Source organism: Oncorhynchus kisutch, linkage group LG23 (genome assembly GCF_002021735.2).
Source record: "Oncorhynchus kisutch isolate 150728-3 linkage group LG23, Okis_V2, whole genome shotgun sequence".
Classification (NCBI taxonomy): Eukaryota; Metazoa; Chordata; class Actinopteri; order Salmoniformes; family Salmonidae; genus Oncorhynchus; species Oncorhynchus kisutch.
Genome location: NC_034196.2, coordinates 1,567,570 through 1,587,487, shown reverse-complemented (window position 1 = coordinate 1,587,487; position 19,918 = coordinate 1,567,570). Strand labels below are relative to the sequence as shown.

Sequence of the window (19,918 nt, the reverse complement as noted above, 5' to 3'; positions counted from 1 at the left end):
ATTTTCCTCAGGGTTTCGCCTGCAATATCAGTTCTGTTATACTCACAGACAATATTTTGACAGTTTTGGAAACTTGTGTTTTCTATCCAATACTAATAATAATATGCATATATTAGCAACTGAGACTGAGGAGCTGGCCGTTTACAATGGGCACCTTTTCATCCAAGCTACTCAATACTGCCACTACAGCCAGAAAAAGTTAACACAGTGTCCAAAGAAGGGCCAGATGTATACAGAATGGTGTTGTCTGCGTAAAGGTGGATCAGGGAATCACCACAGCAAGAGCGACATCGTTGATATATACAGAGAAAAGAGTCTGCCCGAGAATTGAACCCTGTGGTACCCCCATAGAGACTGCCAGAGGTCCGGACAACAGGCCCTCCGATTTCACACACTGAACTCTGTCTGCGATGTAGTTGGTGAACCAGGCGAGGCAGTCATTTGAGAAACCAAGGCTATTGAGTCTGCCGATAAGAATACGGTGATTGACAGAGTCGAAAGCCTTGGCCCGGTCAATGAAGACGGCTACACAGTACAATCTTTTATCGATGGCGGTTATGATATTGTTTAGTACCTTGAGCGTGGCTGAGGTGCACCCATGACCAGCTCGGAAACCGGATTGCACAGCGGAGAAGGTACGGTGCGATTAAAAATGGTCAGTGATCTGTTTATTAACTTTTCTTTCAAAGACTTTAGAAAGGCAGGGCAGAATGTAAATGGGTCTATAACAGTTTGGGTCTAGAGTGTCACCCCATTTGAAGAGGAGGATGACCGCGGCAGCTTTCCAATCTTTAGGGATCTCAGGCGATACGAAAGATAGATTGAACAGACTGGTAATAGGGTTTGCAAAAAATGGCGGTGGATAATTTTAGAAAGAGAGGGTCCAGATTGTCTAGCCCAGCTCATTTGTACGGATCCAGGTTTTGCAGCACTTTCAGAACATCTGCTATCTGGATTTGGGTGAAGGAGAAGCTGGGGAGGCTCAAGCAAGTAGCTTGTCCCTGTCCGGGGGTGTCCTCGGATGGGGCCACAGTGTCTCCTGACCCCTCCTGTCTCAGCCTCCAGTATTTATGCTGCAGTAGTTTATGTGTCGGGGGGCTGGGGTCAGTTTGGGTCAGTTTGTTATATCTGGAGTACTTCTCCTGTCCTATTCGGTGTCCTGTGTGAATCTAAGTGTGCGTTCTCTAATTCTCTCCTTCTCTCTTTCTTTCTCTCTCTCGGAGGACCTGAGCCCTAGGACCATGCCCCAGGACTACCTGACATGATGACTCCTTGCTGTCCCCAGTCCACCTGGCCATGCTGCTGTTCCAGTTTCAACTGACCTGAGCCCTAGGACCATGCCCCAGGACTACCTGACATGATGACTCCTTGCTGTCCCCAGTCCACCTGGCCATGCTGCTGCTCCAGTTTCAACTTCCACCTGACTGTGCTGCTGCTCCAGTTTCAACTGTTCTGCCTTATTATTATTCGACCATGCTGGTCATTTATGAACATTTGAACATCTTGGCCATGTTCTGTTATGATCTCCACCCGGCACAGCCAGAAGAGGACTGGCCACCCCACATAGCCTGGTTCCTCTCTAGGTTTCTTCCTAGGTATTGGCCTTTCTAGGGAGTTTTTCCTAGCCACCGTGCTTCTACACCTGCATTGCTTGCTGTTTGGGGTTTTAGGCTGGTTTTCTGTACAGCACTTTGAGATATCAGCTGATGTACGAAGGGCTATATAAATACATTTGATTTGATTTGATTTGAAGTAGCTGCAGGGGGTGCGGAGCTGTTGGCCGGGGTTGGGGTCACCAGAAGGAAAGCATGGCCAGCCGTAGAGAAATGCTTATTGAAATGTTTGTTTATCATGGATTTATCGGTGGTGACCGTGTTGCCTAGCCTCAGTGCAGTGGGCAGCTGGGAGGAGGTGCTCTTGTCATTTGAGTAAACAAGGCTGTTGAGTCTGCCGATAAGAATACGGTGATTGACAGAGTTGAAAGCCTTGGCCAGGTCGATGAAGACGGCTGCACAGTACTGTCTCTTATCGATGGCAGTTATGATATTGTTTAGAACCTTGAGCGTGGTTGAGGTGCACCCGTGACCAGCTCGGAGACCGGATTGCACAGCAGAGAAGGTACGGTGGGATTCGGAATGGTCAGTGATCTGTTTGTTAACTTGGCTTTTGAAGACTTTAGAAAGGCAGGGCAGGATGGATATAGGTCTGTAAAAGTTTGGGAATTTGAAGAAGGGGGGGGCTATGGCAAGTAGCAGCTTGGGGTGCAGAGCTGTTGGCTGAAGTTGGGGCAGCCAGGAGGAAAGCATGGCCAGCCGTAGAGAAATGTTTATTGAAATTCTCGATAATCGTGGATTTATCTGTGCCTCAGTGCAGGGGGCAGCTGGGAGGAGGTGCTCTTATTCTCCATGGACTTAACAGTGTACCAAAACTTTTTGGAGTTAGAGCTACAGGATGCAAAGTTTGAAAAAGCTAGCCTTTGCTTTCCTAACTGACTGCGTGTATTGGTTCCGAACTTCCCTGAAAAGTTGCATATCACTGGGACTATTCGATGCTATTGTAGTCCGCCACAATATGTTTTTGTGCTGGTCAAGGGCAGTCAGGTCTGGAGTAAACCAAGGGCTATATCTGTTCTTAGTTCTACATTTTTTGAAAGGGGCATGCTTATTTAAGATGGTACAGAAATTACTTTTAAAGAACGACCAGGCATGCTCGACTGATGGGATGAGGTCAATATCCTTCCAGGATACCCGGGCTAGGTCGATTAGAAAGGCCTGCTCGCAGAAGTGTTATAGAGAGCGTTTGAGTGATGAGGGGTGGTCGTTTGACCGCGGATCCCATAGCAGATGCAGGCAATGAGGCAGTGATCGCTGAGATCCTGATTGAAAACAGCAGAGGTGTATCTGGAGGGCAAGTTGGTCAGGATCTATCTATAAGGGTACCCATGTTTCTGGATTTTGGGTTGTACCTGGTGGTTTCCTTGATAATTTGTGTGAGATTGAGGGCATCTATCTTAGAGGACTTCTGGGGTGTTGAGCATATCCCAGTTTCGGTCACCTAACAGAACGAACTCTGAAGATAGATGGGGCAATCAATTCACATATTGTGTCCAGGGCATAGCTGGGAGCTGAGGGGGGTATATAATAAGGCGGCAACAGTGAGAGGCTTATTTCTGGAGAAATTCATTTTTAATATTAGAAGCTCAAACTGTTTGGGCATAGACCTGGAAAGTATGACAGAACTTTGCAAGCTCTCTCTGCAGTAGATTGCAACTCCTCCCCCTTTGGCAGTTCTATCTTGATAGAAAATGTTGTAGTTGGGTATGGAAATCTCAGAATTTTTGGTGCCTCCACATCACCCGAGGAACAGAGGAGTAGGATGAGGCTAGCAAAACTGGTCGTCTAGTGCATTGGGGACAGAGAATAAAAGATTTCTGGGCATGGTAGAATAGATTCAGGGCATAATTTGCAGACAGGGGTATGGTGGGGTGCGGGTACAGTGGAGGTAAGCCCAGGCACTGAGTGATGATAAGAAAGGTTGCATCTCTGGACACGCTGGTTATACTGGGTGAGGTCACCACATGTGTGGGAGGTGGGACAAAGGAGGTATCTAAGGCATGTACAGTGGGACTAGTGGCTCCACAGTAAACTAAAACAATGATAATTATACAAGTATACAAGGCATATTGACATTTGAGAGAGACATAAAGCGAGGCATAAAGCAATCACAGGTGTTGATTGGGAGAGCTAGCTAAGACAACAATGGCTAAGACAACAACAGCTAATCAGCTAAGACAACAAGTAAAATGGCGATGAATAGGCAGAGAGGGTCGGTGAGCAACACACAGGGCCTGAGTTTTGGGCTAGGGCCGACAGATAAAGAAAGATAAAGAAAGTGGAGTTCCGTGATAAATGAACAGTCCAGCAGGCATCAGCTATGTTGCCAAGTGATCATAGGGTCCAGTGTACAGCAATAGATGGAACAGGGAAGCCGTGGGGTAGTCGTTACTACGCTGGCACGCGGGAGACACAGCATTTAAAGTTAGAAGTCCGGGGTAAGTAGAAGCGTCTGCTCCAACATCCGGGAAAGGCCGGTTGAAGACACAGCTGATGGAATTACGTCTGCGGAACAGTCGTGGTGGTACGGCAGGGCACCATGTCGACGAAGGGCCCGGGTCAGATGGTCGAAATTAGTATTGTAGTTGTGGTAATTACATTTGCTAGCCTGGAGATGCGCCTGGCTCAGGGCTAGCTTCAGGTCTGTGTCACTCAGTGGCAGCTAGCTAGCTGTGATGATCAATGGTCCAGGGTTTATGGCAGGAATCAGGCGTTAGGTCAGGGCTCTGTGCAGGCCAGTCAAGTTCTTCCACAATGATCTCGACAAACCATTTCTGTATGGACCTCACTTTGTGCACATGGGCTTTGTCATGCTGAAACAGGAAAGGGCCTTCCCCAAACTGTTGCAACAAAGTTGCAAGCACAGAATCATCTACAATGTCATTGCATGCTGTTAAGTTTCCACTTCACTGGAAATAAGGGGCCTAGCCTGAAGCATGAAAAACAGCCCCAGACCATTTTTTCTCATCCACCATACTTTACAGTTGACACTATGCATTCGTTCAGGTAGCATTCTCCTGGTATCCGCCAAACCCAGATTCATCCGTCGGACTGCCAGATAGTGAAGCGTAATTCTTCACTCCAGAGAACGCGTTTCCACTGCTCCAGAGTCCAATGGCGACGAGGTGTACACAACTCCATCCGAAGCTAGCATGGGGATCTTAGGCTTGTGTGCGGCTGCTCTTCGATGGAAACCCATTTCATGAAGCTACAGATGAACAGTTATTGTGCTGACATTGCTTCCATAGGTAGTTTGGAACTCTGTAGTGAGTGTTGCAACCGAGGACAGACAATTTTTATGCGCTACATGCATCAGCACTCTGTGTTTCCCTTCTGTCAGCTTGTGTGGCCTCCCACTTCGCGGCTGAACCGTTGTTGCTCCTAGATGTTTCCACTTCACAATAACAGCACTTACAGTTGACTGTGGCAGCTCTAGCAGGGCAGAAATTTGATTAGATGACTTGTTGGAAAGGTGGCATCTTAAGAAGGTGCCACATTGAAAGTCATTGAGCTCTTCAATAAGGCCATTCTACTGCCAATGTCTGTCTATAGAGATTGCATGGCAATGTGCTCGATTTTATACACCTGTCAGCAATGGGTGTGGCTGAAATAGCCGAATCTACGAATTTGAAGTGGTGTCCACAAACTTTTGGATATATATTCCGGACTCTTATACTGCTAGTTTTAATATTTAGATATTTCTTTATTTTTTTTGGGGGGGGGGGGGATTTGCATGTATTGTTAGGTACTACTGCACTGTTGGAGCTAGGAATATCTGCATTTCGCTATACCCACGATAAGATCTGCAAAATATTTGACAGATAAAATGCTAGTTGATTTTGACTTCAATAGAAGCCATGATTTCAGACTGTATGGCTTTTGCAAACCCAATGTTCCCTGAAGTATTTTAACACAAAATAAAGCTGTGGAAATTGTTTGAAGGCCAGTGGTTGTAATGTAAATTATATTTCTAAAGTCCTATTTGATTCTTTGTTTGCTATTCATTTAGAGCACATCCTTAGGCATCATCCTCATAAAAATGTACTCTACTCCAGTGTTTCCCAATCTCGGTCCTTGGGACCCCAAGGGGTGAACATTTTGGTTTTTGCCATAGAACTATATATCTGATTCAACTAATAATCAAGCTTTGATCGTTTGAATCAGCTGTGTAGGGTTTAACCGGGGGTGAAACCTTCCTTAGATGTTTCTCCTGTTGGTGATGCAGCAAATCTACACATGGCTATCATAGTGCCATGCTGTCTTCTGCATCATCAGCTCAAACTGGCCCAAGTCCCGGGCTAGGCTATTCTATTCTATCAGCTGTTCCATGCATCACTCTGCCTCCCTGCATTGTTACCCTTTCACACTATAGTCCCAACCTAAACCAAACTGTGCTGGCTCTGATATTTTGACATTGTCCTTTCCAGCAAATGTGTTGGATATGTAGACCAGCTCATTACATCTTGGTTTGGCATGGCTTAACTCAGAGACAGTGGATCACATGTATTGCTGTCGAGGGTTCATTGTCTCTGTGGGATCTCTGATCTGAGCTGTGACTGTGAGACCGAATAGCGTGAGATAACAACACTTTAGACATACTTTAGACACAATAGCAAGGGTATTCTAGATGATTAATAATGTTTGCAGAGCGCCAAACAATGAAATCTTACCAATTATCTAGCTAGGTGATTCAACTGATGATAAATGACAAAGTGATCGTCATCGTGTGATCTTCATCCTGGTTAGATGTACAATGCAAGGGATTACTCTGTTCTATGCATTCTATGTTCTGTGCGAAAATGTTCTATTTGTTATGTTCTATGGAAGTGTTTTTAAATGTTTCGATATGTTCATGATATCATTCCACAATTTTAAATTAAACATGTAGCTATGAATTAGGCAAATTATGTAACAGTGAAATATTGCAGTATACAGTGGGGCAAACAAGTATTTAGTCAGCCACCAATTGTGCAAGTTCTCCCACTTAAAAATATGAGAGAGGCCTGTAATTTTCATCATATGTACTACTTCAACAGACAAAATTAGAAAAAAATCCAGAAAATCACATTGTAGGATTTTTAATGAATTTATTTGCAAAATATTTTTCTCATTTTGTCTGTCATAGTTGAAGTGTACCTATGATGAAAATTACAGGCCTCTCTCATATTTTTAAGTGGGAGAACTTGCACAATTGGTGGCTGACTAAATACTTTTTTGCCCCACTATATATTGCAGTAAAAACAATGAAAGTTATTCATCCACTGCCGAGTGTATGTGTGTTGTGTTCAATCCAGTTTGTGTGTGTGACAGCTTATTAGGCCTTACATTTTTTATCAAATCGATGCTTTCACAACTTCCTGACAATAAATACAAACCAGATAAACAATAAAGTAGCCAAGATGAGGAAATGGATGGAATCGAATCTATTCACAGATCACAGGTGAGACTACAGTCATAGAGAGATCCACTGTATGCTACAGTTACCCATCTCCCCAAAGGTTAGCACTAGATTAGATTATTATGGCTAATCAGATCACTCACAGGTGAGCCTACTAAGAAACCTATCCAACGGTCAGCACAGATTATTATGGCTAAAGTCATAGATCGCACTGGTGCTAACTAAATCTATCTGAGGGTCAGACTCAAAACAGTGGGTAGTAATGATCTCACCCTAATCCTGACCAATCTTTGCAAGGGTCAAACTGACAGATTTGTATAGGTACAGTGAGACTAGATTGCATCATAAGTGTTTATAAGTCCACAGCTTCAGAAGCAAGCCCTAGCCATAACACTAGTCTAACGGATATGGGAATTGTACTCTGCTCTTTACTGCAAAAGCCCAATCATTTAGATTCTAAGAGCTTATACTAAGAACTCAAAACTCATTAGCATGACTCCAGATGTTTGGTGGTCCATGAGGAATAATTTCATGCAGAAATGATGTAATAGGGGATCTAGATTGCAGAACCTCCCCTAACAGTGTTCCCTAAAAGCACCCAAACAGAGATGGGTAGCATCCCAAATGGCACCCTATTCCCTCCAAAGTGCACTACCTTCGACCAGAGCACTTGGGATGCAGACATGGTGCTACTGTAATTCTGTCTGGGAACCTCCTCACAACAGGGACAAGGGTTTTTGGTATCTGTGAGGGCTTTTCCAAATCCTCTTTCAGAGCCACCGAGCAGAACGGCGATATTATGATCTGACACTCTGTGAGTGCAGTGCAGCACCCTTAAAATACAGGCCCAGTGTAGGCATAATCCAGCTGAGAGAAATAAGCATTATGTATTGTAAAAATATATAAAAGTTTTGAAAATATTAAATCACTTACCTCATGATGGAAATGAACAACATGGAACACCAGGTGCAGGAAACCATTGAGTTGATAAATAATGATAATAAAAACAAAAGCATAATAAAAACATATGATTTTATATTAATTAATTACCTTCTCTTGGTACTGCCTGCGGGACGAGTCCAGTGATTGGATGAGAGCGGTGGCGTGGCCGACGAACATGGCGTAGCAGGTGGCACCCACAATCATACTGAGCATGGTGATCCACAGGTCGGACATGCTGACGGGCGCCCGGGCGCCGTACCCGATACACAGCATGTGGCTCATGGCCTTAAAGAGAGCGTACGAGTACTGCTTACCCCACGAGTCATTCTGTAGGGGAGACAGGGGGAGGATGGGGGAGAAAGAGGGAGAGAGAAGGGGAAAGGGGGGAGTTATCGCGGGCTTGTAGAAGATTTACGGCACAGAGAGAGGAGGATCTTTCTCTTTGATGGATCACTGAACCTCCACAGAACATCCTGCCAACATACCTTCATGCTTGGGCACATTACGCTCACAGAGTGACTAAACCACCACTCCCTCTCCTCCCTTGCTCCCTCATTCCTCCTCGGCCAATGCGTGTAAAACAATTTGTTGGCTGGAAGCGGTGCTAATCAACATTGATTACTTCCATTAGCTGTGTAAGAGCTGATGTATAGTTTGTCTTTGAAATAGGGATCCTTCACTTCACTGAGCTGGACGGAGGAAGCAGAGAGGCGAGGGTTCTGCCTGGCTTCTGCCTTTTCTCTACTGCGTCCCAAATGGCACTATTCCCTGCATAGTGCACTGCTTTTATAGTCTACTATATAGGAAATATGGTGCCATTTGGGACATAACCCTTCTTATGGCTGATTACCACAAGTGCTTTAATGGGATTCAGTGCAGAGAGGCAGAAATACAGTCCTGTCAGGACCAAGGCACTATGATTCAGCCCAGACACTATACACCCTGCTGGAGCAAGGCCTAGACTAAGCATCTGGTACATTGGTTTGAATCAATAGCATACAGTATTTATACAACCGCATTCTTCAGCATTGATTCTCAACATAGTCTCCTGATGATCCTTACTGTTGCTGTAAATGTCAATCAATCAAATGTATTTATAATGGCGTTTTTTCATCAGCAGTTGTCACAAAGTTCTTGTATATTAAATGCAAGTGCTTATACAGTGTGGAAATTGAAGCTCTGATTTTGAAAAGCAATAGGGAGCCTGCAGCGACAGCACTGGTAGGTGTGGCATACAAGAAAAGACAACTCCGATGAAAGACAGGGCATAAACCAACCTGCTAAATTCCTGAAGAGAAATCAGATCCTGCAGTTCTAGCATACAGGTTTCAAAGGCTTCCACATAGGGAGCTGAGAAAATTGACAGACTGGAGGTGGCATACAAGACAGCAGCAGAGAATGAAAGACCTGGGTAAAGTACAATAGTTGCAGGCACTAAAGCAACGGTATAAGACAGAACACTTGAGGTGGCTTCCAAGAGAGCGGCAGCAAAAAAACCTAGTAGGAATTTGTTCTAAAGTACTGTATAACAGTATGGTGTGTGACACTGGAGGTGGACACTGGAGGTGGACACTGGAGGTGGACACTGGAGGTGGACACTGGAGGTGGACACTGGAGGTGGCAGGCACTACAGCAACAGTAAAAGAGAACAAGGAGTTGGCATACATGTGGCAGACAAACAGCAGTAAAAGAGAACAAGGAGTTGACATGTGGCAGACAAACAGCAGTAAAAGAGAACAAGGAGTTGACATGTGGCAGACAAACAGCAGTAAAAGAGAACAAGGAGTTGACATGTGGCAGACAAACAGCAGTAAAAGAGAACAAGGAGTTGACATGTGGCAGACAAACAGCAGTAAAAGAGAACAAGGAGTTGGCATGTGGCAGACAAACAGCAGTAAAAGAGAACAAGGAGTTGACATGTGGCAGACAAACAGCAGTAAAAGAGAACAAGGAGTTGACATGTGGCAGACAAACAGCAGTAAAAGAGAACAAGGAGTTGACATGTGGCAGACAAACAGCAGTAAAAGAGAACAAGGAGTTGGCATGTGGCAGACAAACAGCAGTAAAAGAGAACAAGGAGTTGACATGTGGCAGACAAACAGCAGTAAAAGAGAACAAGGAGTTGACATGTGGCAGACAAACAGCAGTAAAAGAGAACAAGGAGTTGGCATGTGGCAGACAAACAGCAGTAAAAGAGAACAAGGAGTTGACATGTGGCAGACAAACAGCAGTAAAAGAGAACAAGGAGTTGACATGTGGCAGACAAACAGCAGTAAAAGAGAACAAGGAGTTGACATGTGGCAGACAAACAGCAGTAAAAGAGAACAAGGAGTTGGCATGTGGCAGACAAACAGCAGTAAAAGAGAACAAGGAGTTGACATGTGGCAGACAAACAGCAGTAAAAGAGAACAAGGAGTTGGCATGTGGCAGACAAACAGCAGTAAAAGAGAACAAGGAGTTGACATGTGGCAGACAAACAGCAGTAAAAGAGAACAAGGAGTTGGCATACATGTGGCAGACAAACAGCAGTAAAAGAGAACAAGGAGTTGGCATACATGTGGCAGACAAACAGCAGTAAAAGACAGAACATACAATGGATGTTATAAAGTACAACAGCACGGTATGATGAAGCCTAGCACACACTGGAGGTGGCACAGCAGGAAAAGAAAGAACATAAAATGGATGTTATAAAGTACAACAGCACGGTATGATGAAGCCTAGCACACACTGGAGGTGGCACAGCAGGAAAAGAAAGAACATAAAATGGATGTTATAAAGTACAACAGCACGGTATGATGAAGCCTAGCACACACTGGAGGTGGCACAGCAGGAAAAGAAAGAACATAAAATGGATGTTATAAAGTACAACAGCACGGTATGATGAAGCCTAGCACACACTGGAGGTGGCACAGCAGGAAAAGAAAGAACATAAAATGTGACACAGGTGATGCATCAAAACCGGTTAAAGACAGAGCACAGGAGGAAGCATTCTAGAAAACACCAATAAAAGTCAGAACATAGAACAAATATTATATTTAGTACAACAGTGTTTGAGACAGTGGGGGTTGGGAGTGACAAGATTCTAGAGGTGCATGAGTAGTTCTTTCTATGAAGTGTTCTGCTGGAGTACTTCTTCAGCACTTTTAGTTCACAGAAAGAGAGGAACAGGTGAGAAAATTGGAGGAGTCAGTCACCCAGGAAGAGCAACTACAAGAGACTGTATATGGGAGCTGTCACAGCCGTCTTTCCAAATTGACCTTAGGTGCCTTGCCGGGAGTCATAGTGTGCATCCCAGATGGCACCATATTCACTTTGTAGTGCCTATAGAGGCCTTAAGGGCTCTGGTCAAAATAAATATACTATATAGTGAATAGGGTGCCATGTTGGATGTAGTCACAGATGTAGGGGCCTGTTTGGTGGCTTGCTAGAGCCATATTATATATTACATATTACTCTACTCTCTTTTTTATGTTTGATTTATTTAATAAATCAACATTGAAGTCTTCAAGACTAGTGGCTTGCAAGGGGATGGAATTTATGCCACTAGGAAGTGGGTTAGCAGCTCAGGAGTTGTACAGAATATCCTGACCTGGAGGCTTGTGACATTTATTAAGATGAGTAATGTAACAAACAGTTCATTGGGTTCAGGGTTTGGTTGTGTGGTTGCAGCCCAAAAAATGAAGGGGTCAAAAGGCATACAGTTTGAATAAGATGGACTTGCCTTGAAAGAAAAAAGTTTGAAGGCTTATTTTCTTTTCTTATACAGTGCATTTGGAAAGTGTTCAGACTCCTTGACATTTTCAACATTTTGTTACGTTATAGCCTTATTCTAAAATGGATTAAATAGTTTCCCCCCCTCATCAATATACACACAATATTCCATAATGAGAAAGCAAAAAACGTTTTTTTGAATTTTTTGCAAATGTATTAAAATATCTATCTATATTTTTTAATATTTACATAACTATTCAGACCCTTTACTCAGGACTTTGTTGAAGCACCTTTGGCAGCGATTACAGCCTCACGTCTTCTTGGGTATGATGCTACAAGCTTGGCACACCTGTATTTGGGGAGTTTCTAACATTCTTCTCTGCAGATCCTCTCAAGCTCTGTCAGTTTGGATGGGGAGCGTCGCTGCACAGCTATTTTAAGGTCTCTCCAGAGATGTTCGATTAGGTTCAAGTCTGGGTTCTGACTGGGCCACTCAAGGACATTCAGAGACTTGTCCCAAAGCCAACCCTGCGTTGTCTTGGCTATGTTCTTAGGGTCGTTGTCTTTCGCCCCAGTCTCAGGTCCTGAGCTCTCTGGAGCAAGTTTTCATCAAGCATCTCGCTGTACTTTGTGCAGTTCATCTTTCCCTCGATCCTGACTAGTTTTCCAGTCCCTGTCGCTGAAAAACATCCTCAATGCATGATGCTGCTTCACCCTAGGGATGGTGCCAGGTTTCCTCCAGATGTGACGCTTGGCATTCAGGCCAAGGAGTTCAATCTTGGTTTCATCAAACCAGAGAATCCTCTTTCTCATGGTCTGAGATTCCTTTATGTGCCTTTTTGCAATCAACAAGCGGGATGTCATGTACCTTTTTACTGAGAAGTGGCTTCCGTCTGGCCACTCTACCACAAAGGCCTGATTGGTGGATTGCAGCAGAGATGGTTGTCTTTCTGGAAGGTTGGATGGGGAGCATCGGCTTCTTGGGCACCTCCCTGACCAAGGCCCTTCTCCCTTGATTGTTCAGTATGGCCGGACAGCCAGCTCTCGGAAGAGTCTGGTGGATCCAAACTTCTTTCGTTTAAGAATGAAGGCCACTGTGTTCTTTGGGATCTTCAATGCTGCAGACATTTTTTGTTACCCTTCCCCAGATCTGTGCCTCGACACGACCCTGTCTTGGAGCTCTACAGACCATTCTTTCAACCTCATGGCTTGGTTTTTGCTCAGACATGCACTGTCAAGAGTCGGACCTTAAATAGACAGGTATGCCTTTCCAAATCATGTCTAATCAATAGAATTGACCACAGATGGACAAGTTGTAGAAACATCTCAAGGATGATCAATGGAAACAGGATGTACCTGAGCTCAATTTCGAGTCTCATAGGAAAGGGTCTGAATACTTACTGTACGTGATTTAGGTATTTGTGTTTTATTTTTTTATACATTTGCAAACATTTATAAACATTTAAAAAAATATGTTCATTATGAGGTATTGGTATTGTGTATTGAGGTATTGATTCATTTTTTAAAGGCAGTAACGTAACAAAGTGTGGAAAAAGGGAAGGGGTCTGAATACTTTCCGAATGCACTGTATATCCTTACTCTAGTATTCCATATTCTTGTGAAAATTAAGCAATACTGAACAAAAATATAAACGCAACCATTTCAAAGATGTTGCTGAGTTCATGTAAGGAAATCAGTCAATTGAATTAGATTTTTTTTATCTTTATTTAACTAGGCAAGTCAGGTAAGAACAAATTCTTATTTTCAATGGCAGCCTAGGAACAATGGGTTAACTGTCTTGTTCAGCAGCAGAACGACAGATTTTTACCTTTTCAGCTCAGGGATCCGTTCTTGCAACCTTTCGATTGCTAGTCCAACGCTCTAACCACTAGGCTACCTGCCCCCCCATAAATTAATTAGACCGTAATCTATGGATTTCACATTACTGGAAATACAGATCTACATCTATTGGTCACGGATACCTTAAAAAAAGTAGGGGCGTAGATCAGAAAACCAGTCAGTACCTGGTGTGACCACCATTCACCTCATGCAGCGCGATACATCTCTTTCGCATAGAGTTGATCAGGCTGTTGATTATGACCTGTGGAATGTTGTCCCACTCCTCTTCAGTGGCTGTGTGAAGTTGCTGGATATTGGCAGTAACTGGAAAATGATGTCATACGTGTCAATCCAGAGCATCCCAAACATGCTCAATGGGTGACATGTCTGGTGATTATGAAGGCCATGGAAGAATGGGACATTTTTAGCTTCCAGGAAATTGTGACATGAGGCCGTGCATTATCACGCTGAAACATGGGGTGACGATGGCAGATGAATGGCACTACAATGAGCCTTAGGATCTCATCAAGGTATCTCTGTGCATTCAAACTACCATGGGATACTCTGTTCACAACGTTGACATCAGCAAACCCACACAATGCCATACACGTGGTCTGTGGTTGTGAGGAGGGTTGGACGTACTGCCAAATTCTCTAAAACAACGCTGGAAGCAGCTTATGGTAGAGAAATTAACAGCAAATTCTCCGGCAACAGTGCTGGTGAATATTCCTGCAGTCAGCATGCCAATTGTACACTCCCTCAAAATTGTGTTGTGTGGCAAAGCTGCACAAAATTTAGACTGGCCTGTAAGTGTCCCCAGCACAAGGTGCATCTGTGTAATAACCATGCTGTTTAATCATCTTCTTGAAATACCACACCTGTAAGGTGGATAGAGTATCTTGGCAAAGGAGAAATGATCACTTACAGGGACGTAAACAGATTTGTGCACTGGTTTTTATTTCACACCTGTAAGAAGGATAGAGTATCTTGGCAAAGGAGAAATGATCACTTACAGGGACGTAAACAGATTTGTGCACTGGTTTTTATTTCACACCTGTAAGGTGGATAGAGTATCTTGGCAAAGGAGAAATGATCACTTACAGGGACGTAAACAGATTTGTGCACTGGTTTTTATTTCGTGCATATGGAACATTTCTGGGATCTTTTATTTCAGCTCATCAAACATAGGACCAACACTTTACATATTGCACTTATATTTTTGATCAGTTTATAGTCCCTTTCAGAATTATAGAACATCTAAGAGAAAGATATTAGTAAAAGATCCTGTATAGTGTAAGCTTACAGTATGTTGAAGTAGTAGGCAATATGCTCATTTAGCCTTCATTTACACTGGTTCGTCTAATTGAGGCTAAATATATTTGCAAACGAGACCTGTATTATGTTAAAATGTTGAAGTATGGTGTAATGTGTTTATGTAACTGTATGTTGTAGTGTTGATAATATGTCACGCAACCAATGATATATATCAACATATATACTAAACATCTCCAAGGTGGCATAGCAGTTCAGACGTCTTTTGTCCTCGTCTTGTCGTGTCCTGTATATATATATATTTACAACTTTTTCACATACATTTTATTTTTATTTTCCATCAACTCATCTTCAAAACACTCTCCTGCAACCCGCCTCACCAATGTATATTTATAAAAAAGTATTATTTACCTCAGATCTGTAATCCTCCAAGAAGCTAGCCAGAAACTCCAAGAAGCTAGCCTGAAACTAGCCAGAAGCTAATCCAGAAGCTAGTTCAGAAGCTAGTTAGCTCCTTTACTGGCAAATCGTTAATATTCAGCTAACCACGGTTTGTGGTCATCAGCTATCCTTTAGCTCGAAAATCTATCGCCAGTTCTGTACGGCGCAGCGCGGCTCGGAACGGAACATACCGGACCAATTTTTCTCTCCATGTCCCTGGACATTCATACCCGGATCTCACAGCTAGCTAGCTGCTATCCGTGTGACCATCGGAGCTAGCAAGCTCCGTCAATCACTCCTGAGTTCCATCAATCACACCTGGGCTGCAGTCACCTATCCGGACCCGTTTTACTGCCTTCGCGGAGCCCCACCGGGCCTTCACAACTGGACTGCCGACGTTATCTACCCGAAGGAGTTATTCGGCCGGCTCCTCCGTCGCGACGTTACCTGAACGCCCATCTGCGGCCTGCTAACCGTTAGCTGTCTTACCGGCTGCTATCTGAATAGACAATCGGACAATTTTTTTATTATTATTATTTTTTAATTATTTTTTTAATTATTATTATTATATTTTCTTCTTGGGCCTCTATAACTATATCTATTGTTTTTATTTTTGTTGTTGTTGTGTGATTTGGATTAATCCCCTCTACCACACGGAACCCCACTAATCTACTGACGGAACGTAAGGGGTGGCTAACAGACCTCCATCCTATGCTAGCTTGCTACCGATGCCCTGGCTAGCTGTCTAAATCACCAACCAACCTCTCCGCTCACCGGACCCTTTTGATCACTCGACTAAGCATGCCTATCCTTAATGTCAATATGTCTTGTCCATTTCTGTTCTGGTTAGTGTTTATTGGCTTATTTCACTGTAGAGCCTCTAGTCCTGCTCACTATACCTTATCCAACCTATTAGTTCCACCACCCACACATGCAATGACATCTCCTGGTTTCAACGATGTTTCTAGAGACAATATCTCTCTCTTCATCACTCAATACCTAGGTTTACCTCCACTGTATTCACATCCTGCCATACATTTGTCTGTACATTATACCTTGATGCTATTTTATCGCCCCCAGAAACCTCCTTTTACTCTATGTTCCAGACGTTCTAGACGACCAATTCTCATAGCTTTTAGCCGTACCCTTATTCTACTCCTCCTATGTTCCTCTGGCGATGTAGAGGTGAATCCAGGCCCTGCAGTGCCTAGCTCCACTCCTATTCCCCAGGCGCTCTCTTTTGACGACTTCTGTAACCGTAATAGCCTTGGTTTCATGCATGTTAACATTAGAAGCCTCCTCCCTAAGTTTGTTCTATTCACTGCTTTAGCACACTCTGCCAACCCGGATGTTCTAGCTGTGTCTGAATCCTGGCTTAGGAAGACCACCAAAAATTCTGAAGTTTTAATTCCAAACTACAACATTTTCAGACAAGATAGAACTGCCAAAGGGGGCGGTGTTGCAATCTACTGCAAAGATAGCCTGCAGAGTTCTGTCCTACTATCCAGGTCTGTACCCAAACAATTTGAACTTCTACTTTTAAAAATCCACCTCTCTAAAAACAAGTCTCTCACCGTTGCCGCCTGCTATAGACCACCCTCTGCCCCCAGCTGTGCTCTGGACACCATATGTGAACTGATTGCCCCCCATCTATCTTCAGAGTTCGTGCTGCTAGGCGACCTAAACTGGAACATGCTTAACACCCCAGCCATCCTACAATCTAAACTTGATGCCCTCAATCTCACACAAATAATCAATGAACCTACCAGGTACCTCCCCAAAACCTTAAACACGGGCACCCTCATAGATATCATCCTAACCAACTTCCCCTCTAAATACACCTCTGCTGTCTTCAACCAAGATCTCAGCGATCACTGCCTCATTGCCTGCATCCGTAATGGGTCAGCGGTCAAACGACCTCCACTCATCACTGTAAAACGCTCCCTGAAACACTTCTGCGAGCAGGCCTTTCTAATCGACCTGGCCGGGGTATCCTGGAAGGATATTGATCTCATCCCGTCAGTAGAGGATGCCTGGATATTTTTTAAAAATGCCTTCCTAACCATCTTAAATAAACATGCCCCATTCAAGAAATTTAGAACCAGGAACAGATATAGCCCTTGGTTCTCCCCAGACCTGACTGCCCTTAACCAACACAAAAACATCCTATGGCGTTCTGCATTAGCATCGAACAGCCCCCGTGATATGCAGCTGTTCAGGGAAGCTAGAAATCATTATACACAGGCAGTTAGAAAAGCCAAGGCTAGCTTTTTCAAGCAGAAATTTGCTTCCTGCAACACTAACTCAAAAAAGTTCTGGGACACTGTAAAGTCCATGGAGAATAAGAACACCTCCTCCCAGCTGCCCACTGCACTGAAGATAGGAAACACTGTCACCACTGATAAATCCACCATAATTGAGAATTTCAATAAGCATTTTTCTACGGCTGGCCATGCTTTCCACCTGGCTACTCCTACCCCGGACAACAGCACTGCACCCCCAACAGCAACTCGCCCAAGCCTTCCCCATTTCTCCTTCTCCCAAATCCATTCAGCTGATGTTCTGAAAGAGCTGCAAAATCTGGACCCCTACAAATCAGCCGGGCTAGACAATCTGGACCCTTTCTTTCTAAAATTATCTGCCGAAATTGTTGCCACCCCTATTACTAGCCTGTTCAACCTCTCTTTCGTGTCGTCTGAGATTCCCAAAGATTGGAAAGCAGCTGCGGTCATCCCCCTCTTCAAAGGGGGGGACACTCTTGACCCAAACTGCTACAGACCTATATCTATCCTACCGTGCCTTTCTAAGGTCTTCGAAAGCCAAGTCAACAAACAGATTACCGACCATTTCGAATCTCACCATACCTTCTCTGCTATGCAATCTGGTTTCAGAGCTGGTCATGGGTGCACCTCAGCCACGCTCAAGGTCCTAAACGATATCTTAACCGCCATCGATAAGAAACATTACTGTGCAGCCGTATTCATTGATCTGGCCAAGGCTTTCGACTCTGTCAATCACCATATCCTCATCGGCAGACTCGACAGCCTTGGTTTCTCAAATGATTGCCTCGCCTGGTTCACCAACTACTTCTCTGATAGAGTTCAGTGTGTCAAGTCGGAGGGTCTGCTGTCCGGACCTCTGGCAGTCTCTATGGGGGTGCCACAGGGTTCAATTCTTGGACCGACTCTCTTCTCTGTATACATCAATGAGGTCGCTCTTGCTGCTGGTGAGTCCCTGATCCACCTCTACGCAGACGACACCATTCTGTATACTTCCGGCCCTTCTTTGGACACTGTGTTAACAACCCTCCAGGCAAGCTTCAATGCCATACAACTCTCCTTCCGTGGCCTCCAATTGCTCTTAAATACAAGTAAAACTAAATGCATGCTCTTCAACCGATCGCTACCTGCACCTAGCCGCCTGTCCAACATCACTACTCTGGACGGCTCTGACTTAGAATACGTGGACAACTACAAATACTTAGGTGTCTGGTTAGACTGTAAACTCTCCTTCCAGACCCATATCAAACATCTCCAATCCAAAGTTAAATCTAGAATTGGCTTCCTATTTCGCAACAAAGCATCCTTCACTCATGCTGCCAAACATACCCTTGTAAAACTGACCATCCTACCAATCCTCGACTTTGGCGATGTCATTTACAAAATAGCCTCCAATACCCTACTCAACAAATTGGATGCAGTCTATCACAGTGCAATCCGTTTTATCACCAAAGCCCCATATACTACCCACCATTGCGACCTGTACGCTCTCGTTGGCTGGCCCTCGCTTCATACTCGTCGCCAAACCCACTGGCTCCATGTCATCTACAAGACCCTGCTAGGTAAAGTCCCCCCTTATCTCAGCTCGCTGGTCACCATAGCATCTCCCACCTGTAGCACACGCTCCAGCAGGTATATCTCTCTAGTCACCCCCAAGACCAATTCTTTCTTTGGCCGCCTCTCCTTCCAGTTCTCTGCTGCCAATGACTGGAACGAACTACAAAAATCTCTGAAACTGGAAACACTTATCTCCCTCACTAGCTTTAAGCACCAACTGTCAGAGCAGCTCACAGATTACTGCACCTGTACATAGCCCACCTAAAATTTAGCCCAAACAACTACCTCTTTCCCAACTGTATTTAATTTTTATTTATTTATTTATTTTGCTCCTTTGCACCCCATTATTTTTTTATTTCTACTTTGCACATTCTTCCATTGCAAAACTACCATTCCAGTATTTTACTTGCTATATTGTATTTACTTTGCCATCATGGCCTTTTTTTGCCTTTACCTCCCTTCTCACCTCATTTGCTCACATTGTATATAGACTTGTTTATACTGCATTATTGACTGTATGTTTGTTTTTACTCCATGTGTAACTCTGTGTCGTTTTATCTGTCGAACTGCTTTGCTTTATCTTGGCCAGGTCGCAATTGTAAATGAGAACTTGTTCTCAACTTGCCTACCTGGTTAAATAAAGGTAAAATAAATAAATAAAACATGTACAGTATGTCTTTGAATTGATCTGCATGGGGAACCAATTTAACCATGTTAAAGCCACCATGCCTGGAGAAGCCACCATTGCAGCAGCGAATCTCCCACTGGGGGATTAAGGAGCATGCTAAGGCCTACTATAAACATGCATACTGTCAACATACAGTACACACATGCAACTGGTAAACAAGAACCAAGCCATGTACAGT

At 44.0% G+C, this 19,918-nt stretch overlaps 1 protein-coding gene across 1 annotated transcript in view; it reads right to left on the bottom strand.

Moving 5' to 3' along the window:
- The window catches only part of LOC109868709 (potassium/sodium hyperpolarization-activated cyclic nucleotide-gated channel 1-like), a 185,814-nt gene that overhangs the window by 78,883 nt on the left and 87,013 nt on the right, over nt 1-19,918 (bottom strand). Inside the window, exon 4 of the mRNA XM_020458430.2 lies at nt 8,062-8,280. Within this exon, the coding sequence (XP_020314019.2) occupies nt 8,062-8,280 (219 nt within the window). The remainder of the gene's footprint in view (nt 1-8,061; nt 8,281-19,918) is intronic.